We start from the raw sequence: 26324 nt of genomic DNA, 5'->3' as shown, positions 1-26324 counted from the left end.
CTCCCTTCAGGGATGTCCATTTTAGTACTAAATTAACATATGGTCCTCTGTTCTTAAGTTCAAGTAAAGTTAGTTACTGCTAGATTAGGATGATTTGAGTTCCTCAAATGAAATAATGCTATGCTTTCTATTTCACTCCATAAAGGAATTTGAATAATATTAGCATTAAGAGAAACCTCAGTTCCTCATCTGAAAGTGAGGTATCTGGGTTAGATGGTATCTAAGGTCATTTCCAGCTCTAAAACTTTTGTGATTACAGGCAAGGAGGGAGGGGGTGTGTGGGGTGGGGTGTATGGGTGGGGGAGCTGTGTGTGTGTGTGTAGAGAAGGATAGTTCTAAAGCTAAAAGATTAGCTTTGGACTTAGGAAGACCTGAGTTCAGGTCATCCTACTTCTGTTACATACCAGTATTGTGATCACGATTGTCTGAACCTCTCCATGTCCTAGGCAACTGCCACAGATTATAAATAGTAGACAAATTATTAATCCATCAATTTGTGGAGAGTATAGGAAGTTTCCTACTTGGGAGAAATCTGTTCCAGGTTGTTTCCTCTTCCCCAAACACACACACACACACACACACACACACACACACACACAGCTAATTTCATGGAATTGCTGATTTGGTGTTGGAAGGGACATTAATGGCCAGCTCATTTTACAGATGAGGAAAATAATTCTTAGCGATGTCATTTACATAATATGAGTCAGAGACAACATTTAAATCCTTTCTTCTGACTCCAGAGTCTATCCTTCTACTGTACCACACTGTCTTTTAGGTTGTTATTCAATTGTTTAATCATATCTGACTTTTCATGACCCCCCATGAACTTTGTCTGTAGGGTTTTCTTGGCAAAGATATTGGAGCGATTTGCCATTTCCTTCAGCAGGGTGTCCCCATTTTACAGATGAGGAACTGAGGTAAATGGTGTTTAAGTGACTTGCCCAAAATCACTTAACTATTAAGTGTCTGAGGCTGTATTTGATCTCAGATCTTCTGACTCCAGGCCCCATGCTCTTATCCACTCACTCTAACTGCCTCTAAGTACTAACTACATTTAAAAATACTTTTAGCCCTCAAAAATTCACAATTTCAATCAAAATTCTATGTACAAAGTACTTTAATATTACTTTGAATCAAATTATATAGAGTGTAGATAGGAGAGGAAGGATTTATGTTTTTCAAACTAAATCTACAAGTACTTGTTTAAATTGCTGTTGCTTTCAATTCTGTCAATCTTGTAGAAATTACCTTTCTATATTTAAAAAGTCAGGGTGATATTGATAAGTTTTATACTAATGAGATAGGATGAACATTTAAATGAGGCACTTTGGTATGGTAGAAAGAGTTCCAGACTTGAAATCACAGTATTTGGGTTTGAATCCTAACTAGGGCAACTTTGGATATATCCCTTAAGACTTCTAAACCTTGGTCTTCATGGCTATAAATGCCATTACAGTGACTGTTCTGCCTGTCTCACAGGCTTCTTACCTTCAATTTCCACTATTATTGAATCATTCCTACTGGAGTGGAAAGCATACACTTTGAAAATCCCATTTTTGTAAATTTATTTTTTAACTTCACAGTTGAAAAAAGTATATTTAATGATCCTAGGAAAGAAGTCACTGAATAAAATTTCTGTTATGGTATTTATAGCTACCACAGTATGGTAGAACTCTGGCTCTGGACTTAGAATTACAAAAAAGCTGAGTTCAAATTTAGTCCCACTCTCCTAAAATCTGGTTCTCTTTCACTGGTTTCATTCCTATTCACTGATAATTTTTTTTGTACAGCATTAAAAAATAATCCTGTGAATAAGATGTTATTGGTTGCATATTATCTTTGATCTCCTTTTCTCTCATTTTTCATGTAGTTCAGAAATTCTCTTCATTTGCTGATGGAGACTCTCAATGCTACAACTCCTCATTATGTGCGCTGTATTAAACCAAATGACTTCAAGTTTCCATTTACGTAAGTTTATTTTTTAACTTCTCAGTTGGAAAAAAAAAGTGTATTTAATTATCCTGGGAAAGACATCACTGAATAAAAAGTCACTTGCAAAAGAAACTATCTTGAGGCAGCTAGATAGTGAAACTTTAGATGGGGAATCAGGAAGATCTGAGTTCAAATTTAACATTAGATACTTATTAACTATGTCAACTGCAGTTTCCTCATCTGTAAAATGGAAATCATAACAGTACTTAAGTCCCAAGATTGTTGTGAGGATCATCAAAAGAAATGACATGTAATGCTTTGTTATTCTTAAAGCACTATAAACATTGTTTTTGTTATTATTATTATTTTAATAGATTCAAGTAAACTGAAGTAGAGAGAGAAAAAACAGCAGGTTTAACCTAAAGAAAACTGAAAAATCAAAGGAGGGTAAGGGTGTGGTTACTGTGGCTATAACTGAGATTTAGTGCAAAGGTCTTTGGGAGGATTAAATTATCTTTTTAGCCTACTTTAACTACTATAGGAGCTTAGGACACTTAGAGATATGATCCTGACTCATGGTCAGGTGTACTTTGGCACAAACCTGACTTGTCCATATTCTCACTGTTAATCACTAACCTGCCTTCACACAAGTTTTCTTTACCCACTGTTGCTATAACTTTGGGACCATCAGTTTCTTTTTCTTTTATAATATTATATTTTATCAGCCAATTCTTAAGGAATAAAATAATGGGGAGCTGTAGTCACATTTGTGCTTGCTATGCTAATGCTTTTTGTATATTAACATTTCTGCATTTTCACCTACAGGTTTGATGAAAAGAGGGCGGTGCAGCAGTTGAGGGCGTGTGGCGTCTTGGAAACCATCCGAATTAGTGCAGCAGGTTTCCCCTCCAGGTAGGCTATGTATTTCTTAAGTCAGAGATCTTTTTTTAAGTGAGAGATAATCCCAAATGTTTAACTAAGCTTTTGTTGATTTCTTTTGGCAGGTGGACATATCAAGAATTTTTTAGTCGTTATCGTGTCTTGATGAAGCAAAAAGATGTACTTAGTGATAGGAAGCAGACATGCAAAAATGTATTAGAGAAACTCATACTGGTAGGAAACCTTTTTATTGAACTTCTGATTGATAGATTTTTTTCTTAAGAATCTATTTGATTTTAATTGCCAATTTTTCATTCAAACTTTTGCTGGAGAAAAGAAATCTAGACTGACAATGTAAAATTAAAATTAAGAATGACAGCATATTGAGGTAGTTGCTTGAGGATCCAGCAGAACAGAGAGGTCCAGTAATGGTAGGAAGAATTGACCAGAGTTCCGAGACAGTGTTATGTGTTCTGGGACTGGAACAGAAGATGTCTGACAATTAGTCAGTACCTTTTAGTTATTTTCACCTTATTCTTTTTTGTAAAACCAACAATAATAAATGCCTAATTGGTGTAAGACACCATACTTGGCACTGTGGGAGATATAAAGAATTAAAAGTACATCTTTCACTTAATAGAGCTTAAAGCCTTATAGGAGCTTATAAGATAATTAATATAACAATACATATACTTACGGGAGACATAATAATATAAGACCACCTTCTTGTTGAAGTTATAGGAGAAGATTTTCACTACATCCAGGGCCATCTCTATCCTACTCTACTCTAGTGTACTCTAAATTTTACTACTGAACTCAGATAGTTCGGGAGGAGAAAGTGAGCCTGATAGCTTTGCCGCAGTCCACCCTCAATCAAATCCATCTTTTGCATGTCATATTATGGTCCCCAGAGAAGGCTTCAGATAAGAGAGAAAGTATGGATAGAATTTAGACCAACAAAAAAAAGGGTGCAAATATTATAAGATCTAGGTTGTAGGGACAGGAATGAAAGGAATTATGACCAAAAGGAAAGGTGTTGAAGTAAGGCATGTTCTTAGCTCAGTGAATAGTCTAATTTGGCTAAAACTGAAGCCTATATGTTGACGAGATAACACCCTAAGATATACCGAGAGAAACCAAAGCCTTGACATCCCGAATTAAGAATTTGTCCCAAGAGTACTTGGGAAAGTACTTAGAGCTGCTAGGATCTATTTGCTGTTGTTCTCTTCTAAGTGATATTCCTTTTCTTTTCTCCATGCCTTTGTGCAAATAACCTTCCAAGCCTGGAATGTGTCTCCTTTGCATCCTGTCACCAGCTCCCTTTAAAGTTTGGCGCAAGGGCCAAAGAGACTGAATCAAGAGACTGTAAAAGTCTCTTTAGGATACTTCTAATTGTTCTTCCTCCCTCTACCTTCCAAACAATAACAACAGCATATGGTTTACCCCATAGTAAAATCTAAGCTCCTTGAGGGCAAACAACTATTTTCTTTTTATGTCGGCATAGTAGGAGTGCTAACACATAGTTAAGTATTTAACTAATGCTTGAATTTGAAAACTTTATAACAGGAGATGGTCATGATGAAAGCCTCAATAACACTATAATTGGAACCAACAGTAATACATTTAAAGGAAAACTAACTCAATATCTTAATTTTTTCTAATTTTGTGAACTTATAGATTTATCTTATTCTTGGTGTTTTTGTCCCCTCAGCTTTCACCTGGAATACAGACATTTACAGCATGAATCAAAGAGAATATCAACATCTCCATTTCCTTGAGATGTTTAAAACACAAACAAGCTAACAAAAAACTATCCCAAATCCCACCATCTTTTGGCCTCAAATAATCTTCTCCAGGTAGAAGAACTCTGGAAAGTATTTGTCATTATAGCCTTCCTTAAAATCCCTTCCACTTCCTCAATCTCACTAATCCTAGAAATTTTGAACAGAAGTGCCTAGGATCAAAATTTGGTTCCATTAGTTAATTGCTGATTTAGCAAAAATGTTAGATGTAGTTTCACCTCTTCATTGATTCTGCTTTTAGACAGTCTTTGTTTCCCTTTCTGTTCTAACATTTTATTCATATGAGCATTAATCTTGTTTTTGAATATACATTTTTCTCTGAAAATAGGATAAAGATAAATACCAGTTTGGTAAGACCAAGATATTTTTCCGAGCCGGGCAAGTAGCTTATTTGGAAAAAATAAGGGCAGACAAACTGAGGGCTGCCTGTATCCGTATCCAGAAGACAATTCGGGGCTGGTTGCTGCGAAAGAAGTATCTGCGTATGAGGAAGGCAGCTATTACTATTCAGAGATATGTTCGAGGCTACCAGGCAAGATGGTAAGCAGAACTGTGCCATATGATTTTAGAATCTCCTAAGCAGGACTTTGAGAAGGCAGTTGTCCACTTTCTCTTTTCTGAACTGTGTGCTAGGGTATTTGTTTTCCAGAAGATTAAGTAGAATATCATATCTCTTGTGCATAGCAGTTTGTCTCTCTTAAAATGAAATTCTCTTCATGGTGTTACTGCTGAAAAGCCATATAAGCTAATGAATAAAGCTGAAAGTCATGAAAATTTTATCATTCATCTAATTCCACCATCTGTTTGGTTTTCATTTCTTAAAAAAATATTCATGACATTCATTTTGCATATAGTAAATGCACAGTCCATCTTTATTGGATGAACACTCAGTATTTAAAAAGTAATCTAATAATCACTCTCATTCTTGTTAGTGTTAAATTCTACAAATTGTGTGCTCTCAGTATTTAAAAAGTAATCTAATAATCACTCTCATTCTTGTTAGTGTTAAATTCTACAAATTGTGTGCTCTTAGTATTCATCTGCTTTTACAAAGTGCTTTCGCTTTGTGAAAGTGAAATATAGGGTAATCATAATAAGGGTATAAAGAAACTAAGTATGGGTGAAAAAAGTTGCATATATATTATTGTGGTCTAATTAGTAATGTTTCCATGGAAGTGTCTTCTGGAGAAATGAGCTGAAGGGATCCTGAAAAACAGAAATAGTTTTATCAATCAGATTCTACATGAGATAATCCTGAAGGGGAAAAAAAAAAGTTACATTAATACAGCAATCAGCTGATTGGTAAACAATTTTTTGGTGACCATATATGAGTGCAAAACAAGCTTAATAAAAGAGAGTAGCATATTAACATATATTAAAAACTGAATATTTTATATCCATTTTAGTTGCATATTATTTATGGTACAGAGGAAAGAGTATCGAATTTGGACTCAGATACCCTGATTTAAACATTAACTGAACAACTTACTGCCTCCCTATGTTTTCTCATCTGTAAAACTAGATAGCAGGCTACTTTTCTACTTTGAATTTCTGATCCTATGATTCCATAATTTATGTCTCTATATCTCTGTGTGTGTAACATCCTATTGAAAATCTTACATTTATGAGAGGCCACGTGGCTTGAATGTCAGAGTATTTCTAATTACTGACACTCTATCATTGTTTACTTTGAACAGCTATGCTAAGTTTCTGCGAAGAACCAATGCAGCCACTATTATTCAGAAGTACTGGCGAATGTATGTGGTTCGAAAGAGGTACCAAATCAGACGAGCAGCTACTATCATTCTCCAGTCTTATTTACGAGGTTACATGGCTAGAAATAGATATCGTAAGGTAAGCAACTGTGTTCAGACTCTTTGATTATCCCTGTAATGAATAATTATTGAAAGTCCACAGAATTATGTGCATCATACAAAATACCAGAGGATATAAGCAGACATTATCTCTACCCATCGAAGGCATCCTGTTAGAGATGAACACTAATTTAAAATTTAGGTTTCTAATCTTAAGTAACTTTAACACACACACAAATAGGAAAATTTTGGCATCGCTCATCTGTAGTGTAGAAAATCAGTACAAAAGTATCTTTTGCATTAGATATAGTCTGGTATTTCTATACCTTACACAATACTGATTAAATAATTTAAAATCAAAGTAGAATAAAATGTCTCTCAATCTTAATCTCTACCAAAGTGATAAACTTGGTTGCTCAGAAGGGAATTAATAAATGTAATCACTCTATGAATTTAGGTTTTTGAATCTCTTCTAATTTTTTTTTTTTTTTTTGCTAAGGCAATTGGGGTTAAATGACTTGTCCAGGGTCACATAGCCAGGAAGTGTTAAGTGTCTGAGGCCAGATTTGAACTCAGGTCCTCCTGATTTCAGGGCTGGTGCTCTATCCACTGTATCAACTAGCTGCCCCCATGGCATATTCTTAATAAACTGGGAAACTATGATATAGAACAGGACAGTAAATATATAACTATTTAAAGAGTCATTCATAGAAATTTTGGATGTTTGGAGACATAGTCAAGTACATAGATCCAGGTGTGAAAACTGGCTTTCATCTTAAGTGGCATCATCATCAATTATCATGATAAAATGAAACTATAGCATTTAGTTGTTAGATAAAAGCAGGCCAGGCGAGGAAGATCACAATTAAAGTGGCCTTGGTAAATTAAACCAAGTGGTAAGAACTAATAAAATGAAAAAGCCTAGATAAGTATAGATTCTATTTAAGAAGAGAAAAAAATCACAAATATAGACTACAAAAAAACTATGTGTGGCCAAAATGTATTTAAGGGTGGTAATATACCTAGACTAAATTAAAAAAAAATTACTTAATTTTAAGAACTCAAATATGGTACTGGGATCTGTTGCAAATGTATTAGAAAATAATACTCTAGTTATAATTACTCATTATTGATTATACCCAGAGTATATTTTGAGTTTAAGGCTGGGAGGAACATGGGGCCAGGAAGAACATGGAGAACATCAGAGAAATTGGAATATTTAACTTGAGAGCAATAGTAAAGCTAAGTGTAGCTCTCTTTCCCCATTTTTTCTTTATCTTTATTTTTGCATTTCATCTTTATTTTCAGAGATGATTTCTGAGACATAATTCCATTTTTCTAACCGCCATAAAGTTTCACTGATTTTGTGATTCTGGTAAAGATCCCTTGGAGATGGAGATAGAGAACCCTACTCAAATTCCCTAGGAAGTCAAGCCTCTACTTTATTTTTTTTTCCTTTTTTTTTTTTTTAAATTAAAGCTTTTTATTTTCAAAATACATGCATAGATAATCTTCAATATTCACCCTTGCTTTTAAAACCCTGTGTTCTAAATTTTTTTCTCTCCTTTTCCCCCATCCCTACCCCTAAATGGCAAGTAATCTAATATAGGTTAAACATGTGCAATTCTTCTAAACATATTTCCACAATTATCCTGCTGCCCAAGAAAAATCAAATCAATAAGGGAAAAAATGAGAAAGAAAACAAAATGCAAGCAAATAACAACAAAAAGAATGAAAATACTATGTTGTGATCCATACTTGGTTCCCACAGTAAGCCTCTACCCTCTGAAATGTATAAAAATACGTGTTATAGCTGTGTCTAAAGGAATTTAATGAGATTGGTGTTTAATGAGACTCCCTTTCCTCCTAATTGCTTTGAAATTCTGTCTATGTATCATTAAAATCGCCTTGAAGAGCTACTTAGACTTACTTTTGCCTTTTTTAAAAAATAAAAAAACCTTCCTTAAGGAAATGATGCTGTGGAACCATCTCATGCTTTTCTTAAAATTCAGAATTGCCAAGCTTCTCCCCCACAGTATCTGAAAGGGAGCAGCACCTGTAGAGAGTTGAATTACTTAGCTAGAGTGTTACACAGGGAAAAAATTAAGTTAGAAATATAATGTAGGTAGAAGATGAGTCAGAAATTCTCTACCTGTGTGTTCTGTGTAGTCACAAGTTTATTATTTTAATCTATGTTTTAGGTTACATGTTTTTCATGGTTGTTTCTTGAGACTTGAGGGGAAAACAAGTCACCTTCAATATCACTTACTCAATAGGGGAAATGCAAGTTGCAGTGTTTACTAAAATTACCAAAGTGAAAGTAAGCATTTCAAGTTAAAAGAGAGGCAGAAATGAGGGGAGGAAATGAGACTAGAAAAATGAGCATTAATTGCTTTCCAGTGTATTCTTTGAGGCTTACAGCTTAAAATAATTCAATTTGTAATTGTTGCCTCCTATTTGTTTGATGATCAGTGTAAGTGCAGTTCATCCATCAGGATTATATTTAGGAAGAGGCATATAACACCAGACATCACAGTTTAAGTCACAGTGAGTTCAGATGATTGAAAATAGACACCAAAAACTATGAGATTGAATTAGTTGGAAAATGGCTTTTAAAACAGGTTAATTTTTGCCATAATTTTCCTACTTATGAGACTTTGGAGATAATTTTTCATTTGAATTTTTTTGTTGGTTAACATATTATTTATTTTGAACATTCTTTTTTTAAATTTTTTTTCCTTCCTCTCACTTAACACAGTAGAAAAGTTGACATTAATTATACGTGTGAAATAATGCAAAAATATGTCTATATTAGCCATATTTTTAAAATCAAGAAAAATATTTAAAGCAATAAAATTATACTTTAATTTGCATTCGGTATTCACCACTTCTCTTTCTGCAGTTGGATAACATTTCATGACTCCTTTGGAATTGTTTTGTATTGTTGTTGATCAGAATTAAGTCTTTCACAATTGATCATCATTACAACATTGCAGTTATTGTGCACAATGATCTCCCAATTCTTGCTTCCTTTTGCATCTCATAAAGATGTTGCTATGTTGTTTTTTTCTGAAATCATCTCTTTTATCATTACTTATAAAAAAAAGAGTACTTCATCACAATCATATGCCACAACTCGTTTAGCCATTCCCCAGTTGATGAGAATCCTCTCAATTTTACTTAGATTTTTTTGGGGACTAGACCAAAAGAAATTCTTGCCTCAATTGCCACCTAGCCTTCATCTCTGAATGGGTGTGGCCTCAGTCATATTAAGGCCTGTTGAAGACCAGAGTTTAAAAAGACCAAGGTTCCCCCCTGGCATCCAGGGCCCTCTCCTGTTGTCCTGATCTAAATCTGGTTACTGGACCCAGATAGCTCAGGAAACAGGTGATCTTGCATAACTGTCTCTCACTTAAATACAATTCTTTTTTTTTTTTAAATTTAATTTTATTTAATAATAACTTTGTATTGACAGAATCCATGCCAGGATAATTTTTACACGACATTATCCCTTGCAATCACTTATGTTTCGTTTTTTCCCCTCCCTCCCTCCTCCCCCCCCCCCCAAGATGGCAAGCAGTCCTATATATGTTAAATATGTTGCAGTATATCCTAGATACAATACATATTTGCAGAACCGAACAGTTCTCCCGCTGCACAGGGAGAATTGGATTCAGAAGGTAAAAGTAACTCAGGAAGAAAATCAAAAATGCAAATAGTTCACATTCATTTCCCAGTGTTCCTTCTCTGGGTGTAGCTGTCTCTGTCCATCATTTATCCAATGAAACTCAGTTAAGTCTCTTTGTCAGAGAAATCCACTTCCATCAGAATACATCCTCATACAATATCGTTGTCGAAGTGTATAATGATCTCCTGGTTCTGCTCATCTCACTTAGCATCAGTCCATGTAGGTTTCTCCAAGCCTCTCTGTATTCATCCTGCTGGTCATTCCTTACAGAGCAATAATATTCCATAACATTCATATACCACAATTTACCCAGCCATTCTCCAATTGATGGGCATCCATTCATTTTCCAGTTTCTAGCCACTACAAACAGGGCTGCTACAAACATTTCGGCACATACAGGTCCCTTTCCCTTTTTTAGTATTTCTTTGGGGTATAAGCCCAATAGAAACACTGGTGGATCAAAGGGTATGCACAGTTTGATAACTTTTTGGGCATAATTCCAGATTGCTCTCCAGAATGGCTGGATTCGTTCACAACTCCACCAACAATGCATCAGTGTCCCCATTTTCCCGCATCCCCTCCAACATTCATCATTATTTTTTCCTGTCATCTTAGCCAATCTGACAGGTGTGTAGTGATATCTTAGAGTTGTCTTAATTTGCATTTCTCTGATCAATAGTGATTTGGAACACTCTTTCATGTGAGTGGTAATACTTAAATACAATTCACCTGCATGTCATGGCCTCAGTTCCCTGCTGTCTGGGTCTTCTTCCAGAACAAAAGACAAAAAACAACCTCTTTGAGTAAAGCTGGCCTGAAATTTGTCAGTTGGAAGATTTCCTTCTTTCCTTCTTTCCTCCCTCTCTCCCTTTCTTCCTCCCTTCCTTTTCTTCCTCCTACCCTCCCTTTCTCCCTTTCTTCTTTCCTTCCTTCCTTCCCTCCTTTACTTACAGATGTTCTTAAAAACATTTTTTTCTCTTTTGCACCTTTGAATTCTCACTGCTAGCACAAAAGAAACTGATATAAATATTTTTTGTATATATATATATATATATAAAAGTCCTTTTTCTTTTTATCATCAATCTCTCTGAGGAATATAGACTTACTAGTAGTATTGCTGGATCAAAGAGTATGTAAAATTTAAAGCCCTTTGGGCATAGTACCAAATTGTTCTCCAGAATAATTAGATCAATTCACTGCTTCTATAAAGTTTATTAGTGTACCTTTTCCCTCTCATCCTCTCTGTTATTTGTAATTTTTGATAAGTATGAAGTTGTACCCCATTTTAAATTTGCATTTCTTTAATCAATAGTAATTTAGAACATTTTTCAATATGATTATAGGTAACTTTAATTTCTTCTGAAAACTGCTTCTTCATATCTTTTATCCAATTATCAATTGGCAAATGGCTCTTTTTATAAATTTGACACAGTTCCCTATATATTTCAGAAATAATGTCTTATTCAGAGAAATTTGCACTTAATTTTTTTATGTTACTTCATTGACTATAGTAATTTTCAAAATAGTTTCCTGAATTGTAATCATGTTTCTGATTTTGCTTTGCCTGAAATTTTGATTGTTCCCCTTACCTTTTTTACTTCATCTGAAACCCAATAGATTCTGTTCCAGACCTCTATGTTAACTCTGTGTATGTTTTTGCATCTCTTACACCATTAGCCTAATTGTGTTTTCTAAAGGTATTATTTTCTTCAACATTTCTTCAACCTTTTTACCAGGCGTTAATTTTATTTTCATAATTTGCTTAAATTACTCCTATTTATTTTCCCAGTTTTTTTTTCTACCATTCTTATAGCTTTCTTTTACTTTTCCAGAAATTCTCATTCAGCTTGGGTCCAATTAGCATTTTTTTGAGGTTTTCCTTTTAACTGTTTTCACATCTTTGTTTACTCTTATTTTTGCTCTTCCTTGCAACCCTTATAGATTTTTATGGTCAAGTTCTTTTGTTGTTTACTCATTTAGCCTCTCTTTTTTCTTGATTTTGAACTTTGTTAATGTTAGTGTCTTCTTTTCTGGAGATGGAGAGGCACTAATCCAAGTAGTTTTGTGCTGCTGTTTTCTAGACTAATTCTAAACATCTATAACCTTTTTGTGCTTCCAAGATAATGAGAAATGGGGAGAGGTATGGTCACTGTTCACTTGGTTCATACTTTGGTATTTATCCAGGAAGGGTTTTTCTTTAGCTTTTCTTTAGCTTTTCTTTAGCTGCAACTTCTAGTGCTCTTCTTGGTCTTGGAACTATGACCAAGTCCCCTGACCTCCTGCAGTTGCAAATGCTAGTGCTCCTCATCACTTTGAAACTGCAACCAGAGCCGCTGATGGCTTGTGACCAATCACAAATGCTCCTCTCCTTCCTGACTCTGTGTTCCAGAACTGCTTATGGGCAATAGAATTGCCAGTTGGTGCCAGCTGCACATGACAGCAAACTGTCCCCTGTATTTTCTTTCTTACCTGCTTTCTGACCCTATTATTGCTAGGAACCAAATGGTCTCTGGAGTATGGTGTTGCTTCACGTTTGTCTTGTTTTGCAGATCCTCCGTGAACATAAGGCAATCATCATCCAGAAGCAGGTGCGTGGCTGGCTGGCTCGGCTGCGCTACAAAAGGTGCTTAAAGGCCATCGTCTACCTGCAGTGTTGTTTCCGCCGAATGATGGCCAAACGAGAGCTGAAGAAGTTGAAGATTGAGGCTCGTTCTGTTGAGCGCTATAAGAAACTGCACATTGGTATGGAAAACAAGATTATGCAGCTGCAACGCAAAGTTGATGAACAGGTAGATATAGGCTACTTCCATTTGGTGTGAAGAAAAAAATCCAGACTCGGCAGATTTACTATGTTTAAGCAACTAGCTAAGGTTAAAAATAATTGCTATCAACTGGAATTTCAATGCCATCACTTGATTATCTCTTTATTCTAACAACTTAGAAGCTAAAAATCATGAGAAGTTAATGGATGAAAAAATTATTTAATTTAATGTAGCAGAAAATTATTTCTAGGATGCTTACTAGAAATAAGATGGGAAGTCCATCAAAAAGTGGCCAAATTTGTTGGCATTCTTAAGTTTGAGTGACCCTTCAGGTGTTGGCAGTCTTTTGTTTCTCCTTTAAACAGGTGGAAGCTGTTGTCATAACATCTGTGAAGTGAGCAAGCCAGATACTGTCTTCATTTTCCAGATGAGAAAATTGAGAGGCAAAGGGAACTGTGGTTTGCCAAAGATCACACAGCTAATTAGTAGCAGGAATAGGAAATTAAATTTAAATTTGGATTTTCAAAATTTGAACATGTTAATGTTACACTGAAATAGCAGTAAGCCCTGAGGAAAATCTAAGCAAGTGTGGCTCCTTTCTCCTGACATCCCAAATTGCGAAGAAACTTGGGTGAAGGGAAGCCTTAAACAAGGGTTGCCTCTTGCCATTGCCACATCTGCTAAAACTTGATAAAGTTTTAGATTCTATTTTCCTTCCCTTGTTCAGAAGAAAGAATTTTAGATTTGCGATTAGAGGATGTAATTTTGAATCTCATCTCTGATGCCTATTGTTCAAGTTACCTAGACCTAATCCACAGCTTCCTCATCTATAAACTGAGTTGGGTTAGACTAGATAGCTTCTAAGATTACTTCTTACTCCATATCTATGATTAGATTTCAGAATTTCAGAAGTCCATGAAGCCAGTAGTGTTATCATATACCATCTTTACTCTTGTGTGTTTTCTTTTCCTATCTCTTACCCAGCCGGCATCATACTTGTTACTACTGAAACCTTCATTTTTCCAAATTGATGCTGCTGCTAATCTCTAATTTTTCATAGTTGAAAAACTGAAAATTATGAAGAAGGATAAGATTGAGTATCACTGAGTCAGAATGTGTCTAGTGATCTTGAGAGAACTCTAAGACTAGATCTTCCTTTAGGCTTCACTAAATTAGAACTACAACTTATTCTCAGGGTTATGCTACTGCTACTACATTGAGGGGAAATTTTCAGCAACAGAAAACTATTAGGAAGGGCAAAAAAATTTTAACCTACTTTGGGTTTTTTTTCCTTTTAATGTTCCTACTATTACTTTAGTACTACTTGGTCTGCTATTTGTTTACTTGTTCCCCATCTTGAATAGTGACTTTTCACAGGAACACATTAGGATCCAGAGTAATTTTTCATTCTTCTTCTCAAGGTTTTTTTTGTTTTGTTTTGTTTTTAAATTTTTGAGGTGTGTGTGTGTGTGTGTGTGTGTGTGTGTGTGTGTGTGTAGAGGTTGTTTTGGTTTTTTTTGTTTTGCATAGGAAGCATTTAGTTGAAGTTTTCCTCTCCTCCATGCTGTCTCTCTCTTTCCTTATTCTCTTTTGTTCTTTTCTCTCTTTTTCTTTCTCTTTTCTTAATACTTAATACTTTTCTGTGCTAGGAAATAGTAAAAGTCACTATACTATTCCTTGCTTCACTATCAAAGAAACCTCCAAACCAGAAATTAACTGGGCCCTTCTGGTTTTTCTAGGCATACTGGACCTCATGGAATAAAAGTTTCTATGGTTTCTTTCCAAATATATTTGGAGACCTGGGAGCTGTTTGCATTCAAAGTATTGCTTTTCTCCCTCAATTTGTGCTACATTGACTACTTTCTATACTATATTCTCCTCCGTCACTTCCCTTTCCATTACTTCATCATGACCTGTTTCTTACCAGATGATACTTTTGGACAGAGTTAACAATTGGGGCAGGGTCACCCCAGAAAAAGCAGGAGTAGCAGCAGTCCCTTGCCATACTGTGATCTTCAGCAATCTGCAGAAAATTTTTTTAATTTTTAAATGCCTTTAGAGGGGAAGAGCAGTGTTCTTGGTTGATCCAGCCGTGCAATAGCATTGATACAAGAGGATGAAAGGGAGGATAAAAATAAAGAACAGAGGAAGGGAAAGGAGGGAGAGAGGGGAAGAGAAAAATGAGAGAGAGGTGTTGATGATGGTAGCAGATTTAGTTTTGATCAGTAATCATTTCAAGTGTCACTCATTAACTTCCATTCTATAGGTTGCTGCTTGCTATGAGAACTGATTAGTTACCATAAACAATTTGCATTATCAGTCATTTTTATTCGATCCTCTTTTTGGATTTGTGTCAAAGAAGGAAGAGAAAAATGTAAATTTATTATAACCACATTTAGATATTTTGACTGGACTTTACCTTTTAGAAGATCATATAGAAGATATTATCTCTTCATTCATGCTGCAAACTCTTTGGTGCTACTGTAGCAATAGTTTCTTTCTCACATTTTTTCTTAAAATCAGTTTGTGATATCTAACCTCTAAATGTTTATAGGGTCATTTGGGTTAAGCAATTGTTAAAGGGTAATATTTTATTCTTTTTAATTTGCCTCCTTAAATTTCTTAAATGGAAAGATGCATACTTTTTCATTATGAAAATGTCAAAATTATTATTATTGAAATTCTTTAAATCAGCATATTTTAATTGCAAAAAGATATAAATGAAACCTTGAATCTATATTTATAGGACACAAGTATAGATAAATGGGTTTTTTTTTTTTTTTTATGAAATTGAAGGTTTCTTTGTATTTGGTAAGTATAACTTCAAAGCTCTAACATGTATAAAAAGGAAATGGATTTATCTTCCCAAGAATATTTTTTAAGTTTAATTACATTTAAAACATTACCTAGATAATGTAAACAAAAACTTAATGAATTACTGTATAGTGTCTACTCTCTTACAACTGCTTTATCTATATTGTGAGAGAATACATTAAAAAAATCAGAAAGACAATCCTGTTTGAGGTCCCTAGGTTTAATTAGAGGGAAAATATTTCAAACTATTTGAGAATAATTACAAATTAAACTATTAACAAATGTAAAGCTCCATTTTGTTAATGGAATACATAAATACTTAAGGGGAGAAAAGTAAAGAATGATCAGAAAGTACTTGGTTTATTTGACATTTCTGTGTTGTTAAATTGGGGGAATAAAACCCCTTGGATAATTGTGAGCCCTGGCTTTCTGATCAAATAACTGATATGTAATGTATCTTATTTCCTTTTTCTTTCCTATCCTCCTTCCTTCATTTTTTTCTTCACCATCTATCTGTTATTAATTAATTATTATTGTTATTGTTGTTTTTGCTACTAACGCAAAGAACAAAGAATATAAATGCCTCCTTGAGAAACTGACCACCCTGGAGTGTACATATAACTCGGAAACTGAGAAACTCCGTAGTGATCTGAGTCGCCTTCATCTTAGTGAGGAAGAAGCAAAGATTGCCACTAGTCGGGTCCTTAGTCTCCAAGAAGAAATCACCAAGCTTCGGAAAGACTTGGAACGAACTCAGTCAGAGAAAAAAACAATCGAGGAGCGGGCAGACAAATACAAAAAAGAAACAGAGGAGGTAAGAACTAGCTTCCCATCTTCTGCTACTCCCTACAAAGGGTATTTGTTGACTTTTCAGTTTGTTCTACTTTAACCATTGCTTGCCAAGTATAAATAAATGTATTTTTGGCTCAGTATTCTTTATTAATACTCCCTGGGCTTTTCACACATTATGAATAGCTTTAAACATTTAAGTATAATTAGAGTAATGAATAATGAAAGCAGAGAGAAGTACAGGTATTTTTAGAGGGAAATTATAAACTCAGTCTTATTTCTTATTATAATGTTTTAGTCAGAATGGAATTGAGTCTAACTGACCTATCTCTCCATATATATTGTGGTGCTTAAGAAACTAGTTTGAGTAAAGTAGGTTGAAATGTGTTATCAATACTCAGTAAATGCTCATGACCCACACAAGAGGGATACCGATAAAATCCTGTGCTGAGAGTTGCAGGTCAAGTTAAAAACTTGTCATGGCTAAACCCAAAGCTAAGCATAAAAAGTCATAAAAAGACTGTTGTTTATCCAAAAAATTCTGTGCACTACTGAAGTATTTGTAAACTCAACAATACTTTTATAGTGCAACTGAGGAGTTAAATGACAACATCCTAAAAATATAAGCAGTAAGTCAGAAATAAGACATTTGCAGTCCAATTTTAAAAATCAGTATATCAAACATAATCTTCAAGGGCAGTTATAAAGAGTACAGTAACCAACACAGCATTAAACTTCAGATCAAACTGAAGTAACATATTCTAATCTTTTAAATGATACAGAAAAGTATTTATACTTTTACCTACAATGCTGATACAGCAGTTTGAATAGTTTGGTTGTCATCTATTGATCCTAATCTGACAATAACTGATAGTGAGCTCCTGGAACATTTACATTCTCTATAATTGAAGTAATGTTCATCACAGCAGGCATTTATTGAGATATCTGTATTTAGAGAGAATGACAATAGATTCTCCAAGAAGATTGTGTATGGATAGATGACACAAGATAGCTTCAGGAATGTAGAGCAGATGAACTATTTTGAAGATACTCTGATATAGTGTGGCATTGCTATCCATGGACAGCTTAAAAACATCAACCTCATGTAGTAAGGTATAGTATATGTCTTTACTTAAGACTCCTGCTATGACATTTCAAATATGGGAACAGTAGTTAGAGACATATACTAGAGAACACTCTTCATATCTCATGGGAAAGACCAACATATATGCAAACCCACATATATTAGCCTTTTTTTTTTCCATGAATAAGCACTATCAACTAATGTCAATCAGCCATGTCCTTTAATGAGAATATAGTTTTATTCTGAAAGATAATCATATATAAACTTGTGTAAATTCATCTCCTTCCTGAAAGCTGTTCTTTAAAGTATGATTTATATTTCCTTTATCTTATACAATTCATTCAATTTATATCCTCTTGTGATATTTATTTTAGTTGATAGAAATGTAAAAACCATCCTAATTAATAGATTTAAGAAATTATCATCCAAAATCTTTATTAAAGAAAGAGGATTTTGTAGCATCTCACCTGTTTAATGTGCACATATTTTTAATTAAGTCTTGTTAAAATAAAATTTCTTCTCCCCTTTTATTTATAGATCCTTCTTCATTTGTTTTAAACTGATAAATAAATGATTTTTAAAATAAGTTCAATCTACAAGCATTTGTTAAATGCCAGCTATATGTCAGATACTTTGCAAAGCAATAGGAATACAGATACAAAAATAAGATAAAGCCTGCCCTTAAGGGACTTGTGTTTTATTAAGGGGATAAAATATATTCACACAGAAAGAAATATGAGATTTATATATATATATTTATATATATATATATATATACATAACATGTATATATAATAAGTGTAAAATAAAGGTAGCATACTTATGTATATGCATAAAATAATTTGGGGAGAGGAAACACTAACAATTAGAGGAATCAAGAAAGATTTCTTGAAAAAGGTAGTTCTTGAGCCTTGATGTGATTGAAGAATTCTAAGAGTCTAAGTGATGCATTCCAGATGTGAGGCACAGTTTGTACAAAGGAATTGAAATGAGATAAAAAATACTGTATCATAGGAAGTTTTATTGGCATATATGAGGGAGTATTTGTTTTGAAGGCCAGACCCAGGAGGAATTTGAATTTTTATCCTAGAAATAGTAGAAACTTCTTGAGCAGAGGTGTGACTTGGTTGTGTTTGTACAATAGGAATATTATTTTGGTATCTTTGGTGGAAAATTAGAGAAACAAGAGAGAAAGGTAAAAATAGACAAATTGGAATGATATTATATTTGTGCAGACAACAGATGATGAGAATATACACTAAGCAGATTGTGGCGTGAGCAGGGAGAAAGGTACTGATTCAAGACTAGGTGAAGAAATAGAATCAAGAACTTTGGAACTGATTGTATATAGTTTGAAATCTACTAGATTGCTTACTAGGTAAGGACTGGTGTTCTGGACAGACATAGGGAGGATAGGAGAGAGAGAGATCTAAGGGAAAAGATAATCAGTTTGTGTTGCACATATTGTTTGAGAATTTATAAGTAGAGCTCTTCAGAAGATAATTGAAAATGAGGGACTATTGCTCAATAAAAAGATGAGGGCTTGATATGTAAATATAGAAGTCATCTGCATAGAAATGATGATTGAATCTATGGTAACTTATTAAATCATCTAAAAAGAATATAGAGAGAGGAATAAGACAAAAACATAGCATTAGAATACTCATACACGTAGGGGTAAGATAAGGATGATAAATCAGCAAACTGAAGGATTAGTTTCATCAGTCAAGTAGGAAGAGACACACAATTGAGTATTGTCACAAAAAAAACCAGAGAGGATAAGGTATCCAGAAGCAAGTAGGCAACAATGTCAGAGACTTCGAGAAAAGGGCATTGCATTTAGGAATAAAGAGATCATTGCTTACCTTGGAAGAACAGTTTCAGTCTAACAATGGGAATGGAAACCAGATTACAAAGGATTAAGAAATGATTGGGAGGTGAGAAAATGGAGACAATATGCATAGATATTTTTCCCCAGAAATTTGGATGTGAAGGGAGAGATATAGGATGATACTTTGAAGGGACAGTAGAGTGAAATGGAAGATTTTTGTTTTTTGTTTTTGTTTTGTTTGAAAAAAGATTAAGTTTTTTTGGGAGATGTGGGTATAGTTTTAAGTAGCTGGAAAATGAACTAGTAGATAAAAAGAGGTTAAAATAAGGGAGAGCAAGGACAATCAAAGTGACAAGTTCCTGGAGAGATAGGGGAGAGATAGGGGAGATTGAGATACAAGTAGAGAGATCACCTTATTCTTTAATACTCAAGCAAGTGAATAGCTCAGTAGGGGATGACATTGGAATAAGGATGCATTAGAGTCAAAAGAGATGAGGCAAAGAGACCTGTTAGAAGGTTATTGCAGTAGTTCAGATGATAAGATAATAAAATCCTGAATTAGGTGACTATGAGGAGAGAGAAGGGTATTATCCAAGTAACATTTTAAAGGCAAAAATAATAACAATTCAAAACCTATTGAATTTATGGGGTAAGCTAGAGTGAGGAATTGAGTGTGACATTTATGAATCTGATATCTTTAACAGTAATAGGAAATTTGGGGAGAGGGGAGGGTTTATGGGGGATAATCAGTTCTATTTTGCACAGGGTATGTTTTAGGTATCTGCCGAATATTCAATTTGAGATGTCCAAGAGACAAATAAATAGTGTGATATGGCACAGGAGTTCAGGAGAATAAGGCTCAATATATAGATTTGAGAGACCAGAAGGGAAAGAGAGAAGAGGGCACAAGATAGACCCTTGAGAGACACCAACAGCTCATGGGCAAGACCTGATTAAAAAAATACAAAAATACAGCAAACTAACTGAGGAAGGAGTCAAACTCAAAGAAAAGAGACTCTTGATCAACAGTGTCAAATGCTATAGAGAAGTTCAAGAAGAGTGGGACTTGAGAAGAGAGCGTTATAGATGAAATGTAGAAATCATTGTTAACATTGGAGAAGGTAGTTTTAACTGAGTTGTATTATCAGAAACCAGGTTGCAGATCCAGTGATCCTTTGTCAAGCAGTTTATTTGAGGAGAGGAGAGATTTAGGATGTAAATGAGTAGACTTTATAAGGTGAAAGGTTTTTTGTTTTTAAGAATAGGGAGACTTTTGCATCTTTGTGAAAAGTAGGGAAAAAATATTGTAGACTTTCAGAAAGAGTTTCTCTTTGCCATAAAAGAAACTTCTTTTTGACATGCTTCCAGATTTTGATATGGTACAAGTATTGTTTCAAAATGTCAACTTTCCAGACTATGTGGGGCTTTTAGTAACTGACAATTATCTTTGGTCTCTTCATATTTGCTGAGTTATAAAAGATGAAAATATCTGTTTTTTAATAACAGATGTTTTATTAAAAAATTAGTATTAATAGTATCAAAATAGTATCAATTGCCAATTAATTTTATAAATCATATCTAAATTAATTTCAATGTACATAATGTTTTAACAGTTTTTAGCCCCTCCCTCTAAAACCTTATCAAGATTCTTTGTCCATTCGTTAACATGACTAAAGTTTTCACTCTGGGAATTCTTTACTTTGAGGAAAAGGATTAAGCTGAAGATCCTATTTAAAGAACAAACTTTTTAAATTTTGCATCTAGTGAATTTGTATTTATCATGCTGATATAGGCATTTCAAACCATTAACGTTAATAATTTTATTTTACAGCTGGTATCAAATCTGAAGGAAGAAAATACATTGCTGAAAAAGGAAAAAGAAACACTCAACCATCTTATTTCTGAACAAGCAAAAGAAATAACAGGTTAGTTATTTTTGAAGTGTGTAGTTCTTTTCTTTAAAATAACCTCCCATGCCTCAACCTTGCACACTCCTTAATTTGTCAGATGTTGAATCAAAATTGTTTTTTTAATCAACTTTGTTTATATTAATATAGAGAAAAATCATTTAAAAGTTGTCTGCCTTGTATTTTTCTAACATTGTTACTTATGCATCATCCAGCACTTTTTTTCTCAGACATTATTCCCAATGCCATGATTATTTTACTATGAAAATTGCCAGAGGAGAGGAGTCAGCATACGCTATTAACAATAAAAGAAAGAAAAAGAAAATGGCCATTGATGCTTTTAGAAAAGAAAAGGGGAAAAAAACCCCACAAGAAATGATGCTAACAAAAAGCTTACCTTCTACTTTATACAGAATCACTCTATAATAACTCTAGTAGGAAAGGGAAAAGTCCTTAAGAATTGTCTTGTATAACCTAATGTGAATCCCACCAAATAAACATATATTTAATAGAAAGAAAGATGCTTGAAGTTAGGAGTTATTCTTTTTTTGTTTTTGTATGATCAGACTCTAGTACCATGGTCTTGTAGGGAGTAAGTACTTAATAAGTTTTTTTTTTTTGAATGAATATTTCATTCATTTGTTGAAAAGCTTCTAAGGGACAGCACCATTCGAAGACTCCATAGAATCAACCAAGCACCAAATTATTTAACCCTTTTCTTCTTAGTTGGAGGTCAATATAAGTTTTTGAGTAGGAAGACAATTCTAGTAATTGTAGGATGGATTAGAATAAGGGAGAAATTGGAGGTAAGGTTAAACTATTGAAAAGAATGTTACAATAATTGGTAACAAGACTATTTTTACAATCTATGCCAGTATTCTTTCCCAGAACTGTTAGCGATGGTTTTTTTTTTTTTTTTTTTTTTCACGGAAATGTTTCTTTGACACGTGTTCTTGCGTTCACAAGTCTTGTGAAAAGTTATAATGAACAACTCAAATTCTTAGAGGTCTTTCTTTGAAAATAAAAGTCTTAAATAGCAACAACAATAATCATCAATGATGTCCATTTATTAAGGGTAGGAATTGAACCTATGGTTTTAATGATATAAGGAACTTGTCAATAAGAAAATTCTTTCTCCCTGTACAAGTCCTCACCTTCTCAGCAACTTAGAGTCTTAGGAAATTGCCTAGAGTACCAAGAGTCTAACTGACTTAGCTAGGATCCAGGCAGAATTTCATCCTTGTTCTTCAGACTCAAAGCCAACTTTCAACCCATTGTATCTTGCTGCCTTCCTGAAAATGTGATGGTTCTAGTAAAACAATTTTTTTTTTCTTGCACAAGAGATGCCCTCTGGAATTTGCTCCCTTTTTTTAACCTCTGGCCACTAAAATTCCTGTCTTCTTCCCTCTGTGCTGTGCAATGATGCCTTTCTTTTAAGTATGAAAGTGAAAATATATATGCTCACATTTATTAAGTGTCTATGATGTATAAAGTTTTTGTAGTGAGTACTATTGAGGCAAAGACAAAAAAAATAGACTCCAGGAAAGCTTTTTCTGGGGAGAGGAGAATACATATGTAGGCAAAGGAATCGGGAGGGCTTTACTGCAAGAGTTAGAACATTGAGAGAAACTTGAGAAAAAGATTCTTAGAGGCTAAAGTAACAAAGGAGTATATTCTTGTCATGTAGGTCAAATCATTATCCATCAAAATGGGAATTCATTCAATAATTTAAGCATTTTCCATAAGGAATTTAATTTCCATGAGGATAGCTTTGAACATTTTTACATACTATATCTACATAGACATAACACTTAGAAAAAGGAAGATGAACAAGGAGAAGGTTCATGGAAAGAGGAAGGGCATGAAATCTGTACTTCTGCCCCATTTTCTCTCTGAGTATTTGCAAGTTGATGGGAAAATATTTTCCTGACGTTTGGATAGTGCTATAAAGATACCTCTGTCTTGTTACAGTGAAATTTTTGGTTAGGCACAGAGAAACAGGAAAAGGTACCCCCAGAAGGGTAAAACCTGAGAGAGAGAAAGAGGAGGGGGGGAGAGAGAGATAGACAGACACACAGAAACAGAGAGACAGAGAAAGACAGAGAGTATAAATGAGAATGTCAGAAAAATATGACAGAATGCCTCTTCTAGGATAAATGCTGTATTCACTTCTAGTAAACAGGTTGAACAATTATCCTTTGAATTATTTTCCAAATTAGAAAAAAAACTTACCCATTTTTATTTACTTTAATTTTCCCCCCAAATTACAAGTTACAATTCTTTGGTATCCCATAGTTTCCCATAATAGGGGATGTACTACAAATTCTTTTTTTCTAGACTAGCTCTCTGTCTCTGCTCTGTCTTGTAAACATTTATTTCTTTTTAAAAATAAGTTATCTAGCTGTACTAAAGTCATTATGTAGCAGTTAAAGTATCATTTACATGACCACAAAATTTTATGTAGAAGGGAGAAAGGGACATTCTCTGGGGGATGCTCTGTAGTTTCTCTGTGGTTTGTGTTATGCCAGATTTCTGTCTGATAATTGCAGGCTGACCTTGTATAGTTTTGCAGGGCAATCTTTTTATATTGTACTTTGATCTTGAATAGAGTTTAGTTCCATAAGTGTCAGTTCATGCAATATGTTACTCAGGGGGATTATTCATCAGAGACATTTAACTACCTCTTTCAGAAGGTCATTTCTCCAATCTTCCCACCTGCTCCTATATACCCATTTGGAACAAATTCAGTTTCCAGATAAGCCCTACAGAATCATTATTATGACTTCTATATATCTTTCATGAGTATTTCTGTAAGAAGCATATCAACATAATTTAAATGGGAATGGGGGAATGAAAATTTTTGCAATAAATTAGCAGTTAAAGAAATGGAAAAGATGTAGAGAAAATCAGCAAACCTTGATAATTCATTAGATTTGGTCAGCAAAAGAGAGAAATGATTCAAAAATTTGTGCAAAATTTTGAGTTCAAACATCAAGAAGATAATGCTTTCATTAATGATAGGGGAATGTATCTTTTCAGGAAAGACAAAACAAATTTTCAGTATGCTATTTCAAAATTAAATGTATTGTAGTTGACAAGTGAAAGGGCAAGAAATTAAGTTAAAGATATGTCATCAATTTAGATTGTGGTTAGAGTAATACAACTAGCACTCTCTAATGGTTTATAAAGAGGGCTCAACCTAAACTTTGGACTAAGAAGAGGGCAGAGAAAAATGACAGATGTGGGGGGGGAGTGAGGCATTCAAAAAAAAAGGCAAGGGAGACAAATTTTTAAAAGAATTATGCATAATATATAATAGAAATATTAAGACAGATGAAAACAGAGATTAAACTCAATACCTTATCCTTAGAAGAATGTTAGCAGAATGATAAGAAAGGAAACCTAATTTCATTGGATTAAGGAGAAAGTCGAAAGTCGAGGATTGCCTGATTGGACCATTTGATTAGAGCAGAAGAAGGAAGTATAAGGAATAAGAATGGGGATGAATGTAAAAGCAAAATTCTTCATGAACCATTTGAGGATAACAATCAGAGCACAAACAAAAGGGCTACAAAAGGTGGAATATCTTTAGGATTATTAAATAAAGGAGGTGTAATGGGCTGAGGCTTAAGTTTATGCACTGAGGTCCCAAGCATGTGAGGCTAAATAGTAATTGGACCATACTCTATTAATATATATGCTTGGAGAAAGAGCTGTTGCCCAATTAATGTCCAATTATCTGGAGAGATTTGCTCTTCCTCTAAGAATCAAGGGGAGATGCGTTTTAATGTACCCAGAAGTCTAGCTGTCTGTTCCCAAGTTATAAGTAGCCCTTGATCTTCTATCAGCTTAAGCATGCTTTCTGTAGCGCCACTCCTGGGTGGGGTGGGGGTGGAGGGGTTGCGGGGGGAGATGGAGAATCTTTAGCTAGGATCTGTCCCATTTCAGCCAAAAAAGGTTACTAGTTTAGTCTTTAAGAAAATAAGCTCCCTGTTTGTCTATTACAATACTCGCCTAAATTCCTGGTCACTGGAGACTTCTTCAGTGGTCCTTGGTTCCCACGCTTGGGCGCCAAATATGATGACCACGTATTTAAAATCAGCTGGAGTCAGGAATTTAGGTTAAGGGAAAAATCTTCAATCTTTATTCTCAGTGGAGGTGAAGAAAGCAATATGGGCAGATGCGACCGGAAGCCAGCTAGCAGAGGGGGATCGGAGGTCCAGGGCGGTCACCATAGCAATGGGGGCAGCTGTGACAAGACTCCAGCCAGCAGTCTCTCTTTCCTCTTCCCTTCCCACTCCCCTTGCCTCCACCCACCGAAAATGTCACTTCCTATACAACACATCAGGACTTGCACAAAGAGTGGGCGGGGGCCGTTCTTTCTCCAAGCATATATATTAAGAGAATATGGTCCAATTACTATTTAGACTCACATGCTTGGGACCTCAGTGCATCAACTCAAGCCTCAGCCCATTACAAGGAGGAAAGAATAACTATAGACAGATGGGAAATGAAAATGGAAGTTGGGGAAATGCTTGATGTTTTATCTATTCAATGCATGAAGTATGACACAAAGTTGTTGGGTTTCAATGAATGAATGAAAAAAGCATTTATTGCTGATACATAATATAAATACAAAATACCTATAAATACACCTATAAATACAAAAGAAAAATTGGTCTTTGTCTTCAAGGAACCTGCATTCTAAATGGGGAGCTAACTTATATTGCGGAATGACAGTAAGGGTTGAGTTGATCTTGGTTTCAGAACTGGGGAGTGAAAATGGGGGTAAGGTGAGGAGGAAAAGGTAACTGCATTATAGTAAGGTGACTGTGGAGATTGACAAAGACGAGGGACTAAAATGAAGCATGACAATTGGGTACCTATAATTGTGGCCCAGGTGAAGAGTTTACCAGTTAGGAAATGAGTTATACATTCCATTATACCCTTCTGGGTGGGGTGACAAAGCTGTCAAAAGTGAGCCAGAAGTAGAAAATCATGGCTTAGGAGAGTTGGAGA

General features: G+C 34.6%; 1 protein-coding gene across 1 annotated transcript in view; it reads left to right on the top strand.

Annotated features, from left to right (window-relative positions):
* The window catches only part of MYO5A (myosin VA), a 214556-nt gene that overhangs the window by 127142 nt on the left and 61090 nt on the right, over nucleotides 1–26324 (top strand). The window contains exons 16-23 of the mRNA XM_051980670.1: nucleotides 1874–1971; nucleotides 2761–2847; nucleotides 2940–3048; nucleotides 4945–5156; nucleotides 6314–6470; nucleotides 12668–12907; nucleotides 16260–16508; nucleotides 21230–21323. Coding sequence (XP_051836630.1) covers nucleotides 1874–1971; nucleotides 2761–2847; nucleotides 2940–3048; nucleotides 4945–5156; nucleotides 6314–6470; nucleotides 12668–12907; nucleotides 16260–16508; nucleotides 21230–21323 — 1246 coding nt within the window. The remainder of the gene's footprint in view (nucleotides 1–1873; nucleotides 1972–2760; nucleotides 2848–2939; nucleotides 3049–4944; nucleotides 5157–6313; nucleotides 6471–12667; nucleotides 12908–16259; nucleotides 16509–21229; nucleotides 21324–26324) is intronic.

This window comes from Antechinus flavipes, chromosome 2, assembly GCF_016432865.1.
Source record: "Antechinus flavipes isolate AdamAnt ecotype Samford, QLD, Australia chromosome 2, AdamAnt_v2, whole genome shotgun sequence".
NCBI classification, from domain to species: Eukaryota; Metazoa; Chordata; class Mammalia; order Dasyuromorphia; family Dasyuridae; genus Antechinus; species Antechinus flavipes.
This window is presented reverse-complemented; position numbering and strand designations above follow the sequence as displayed.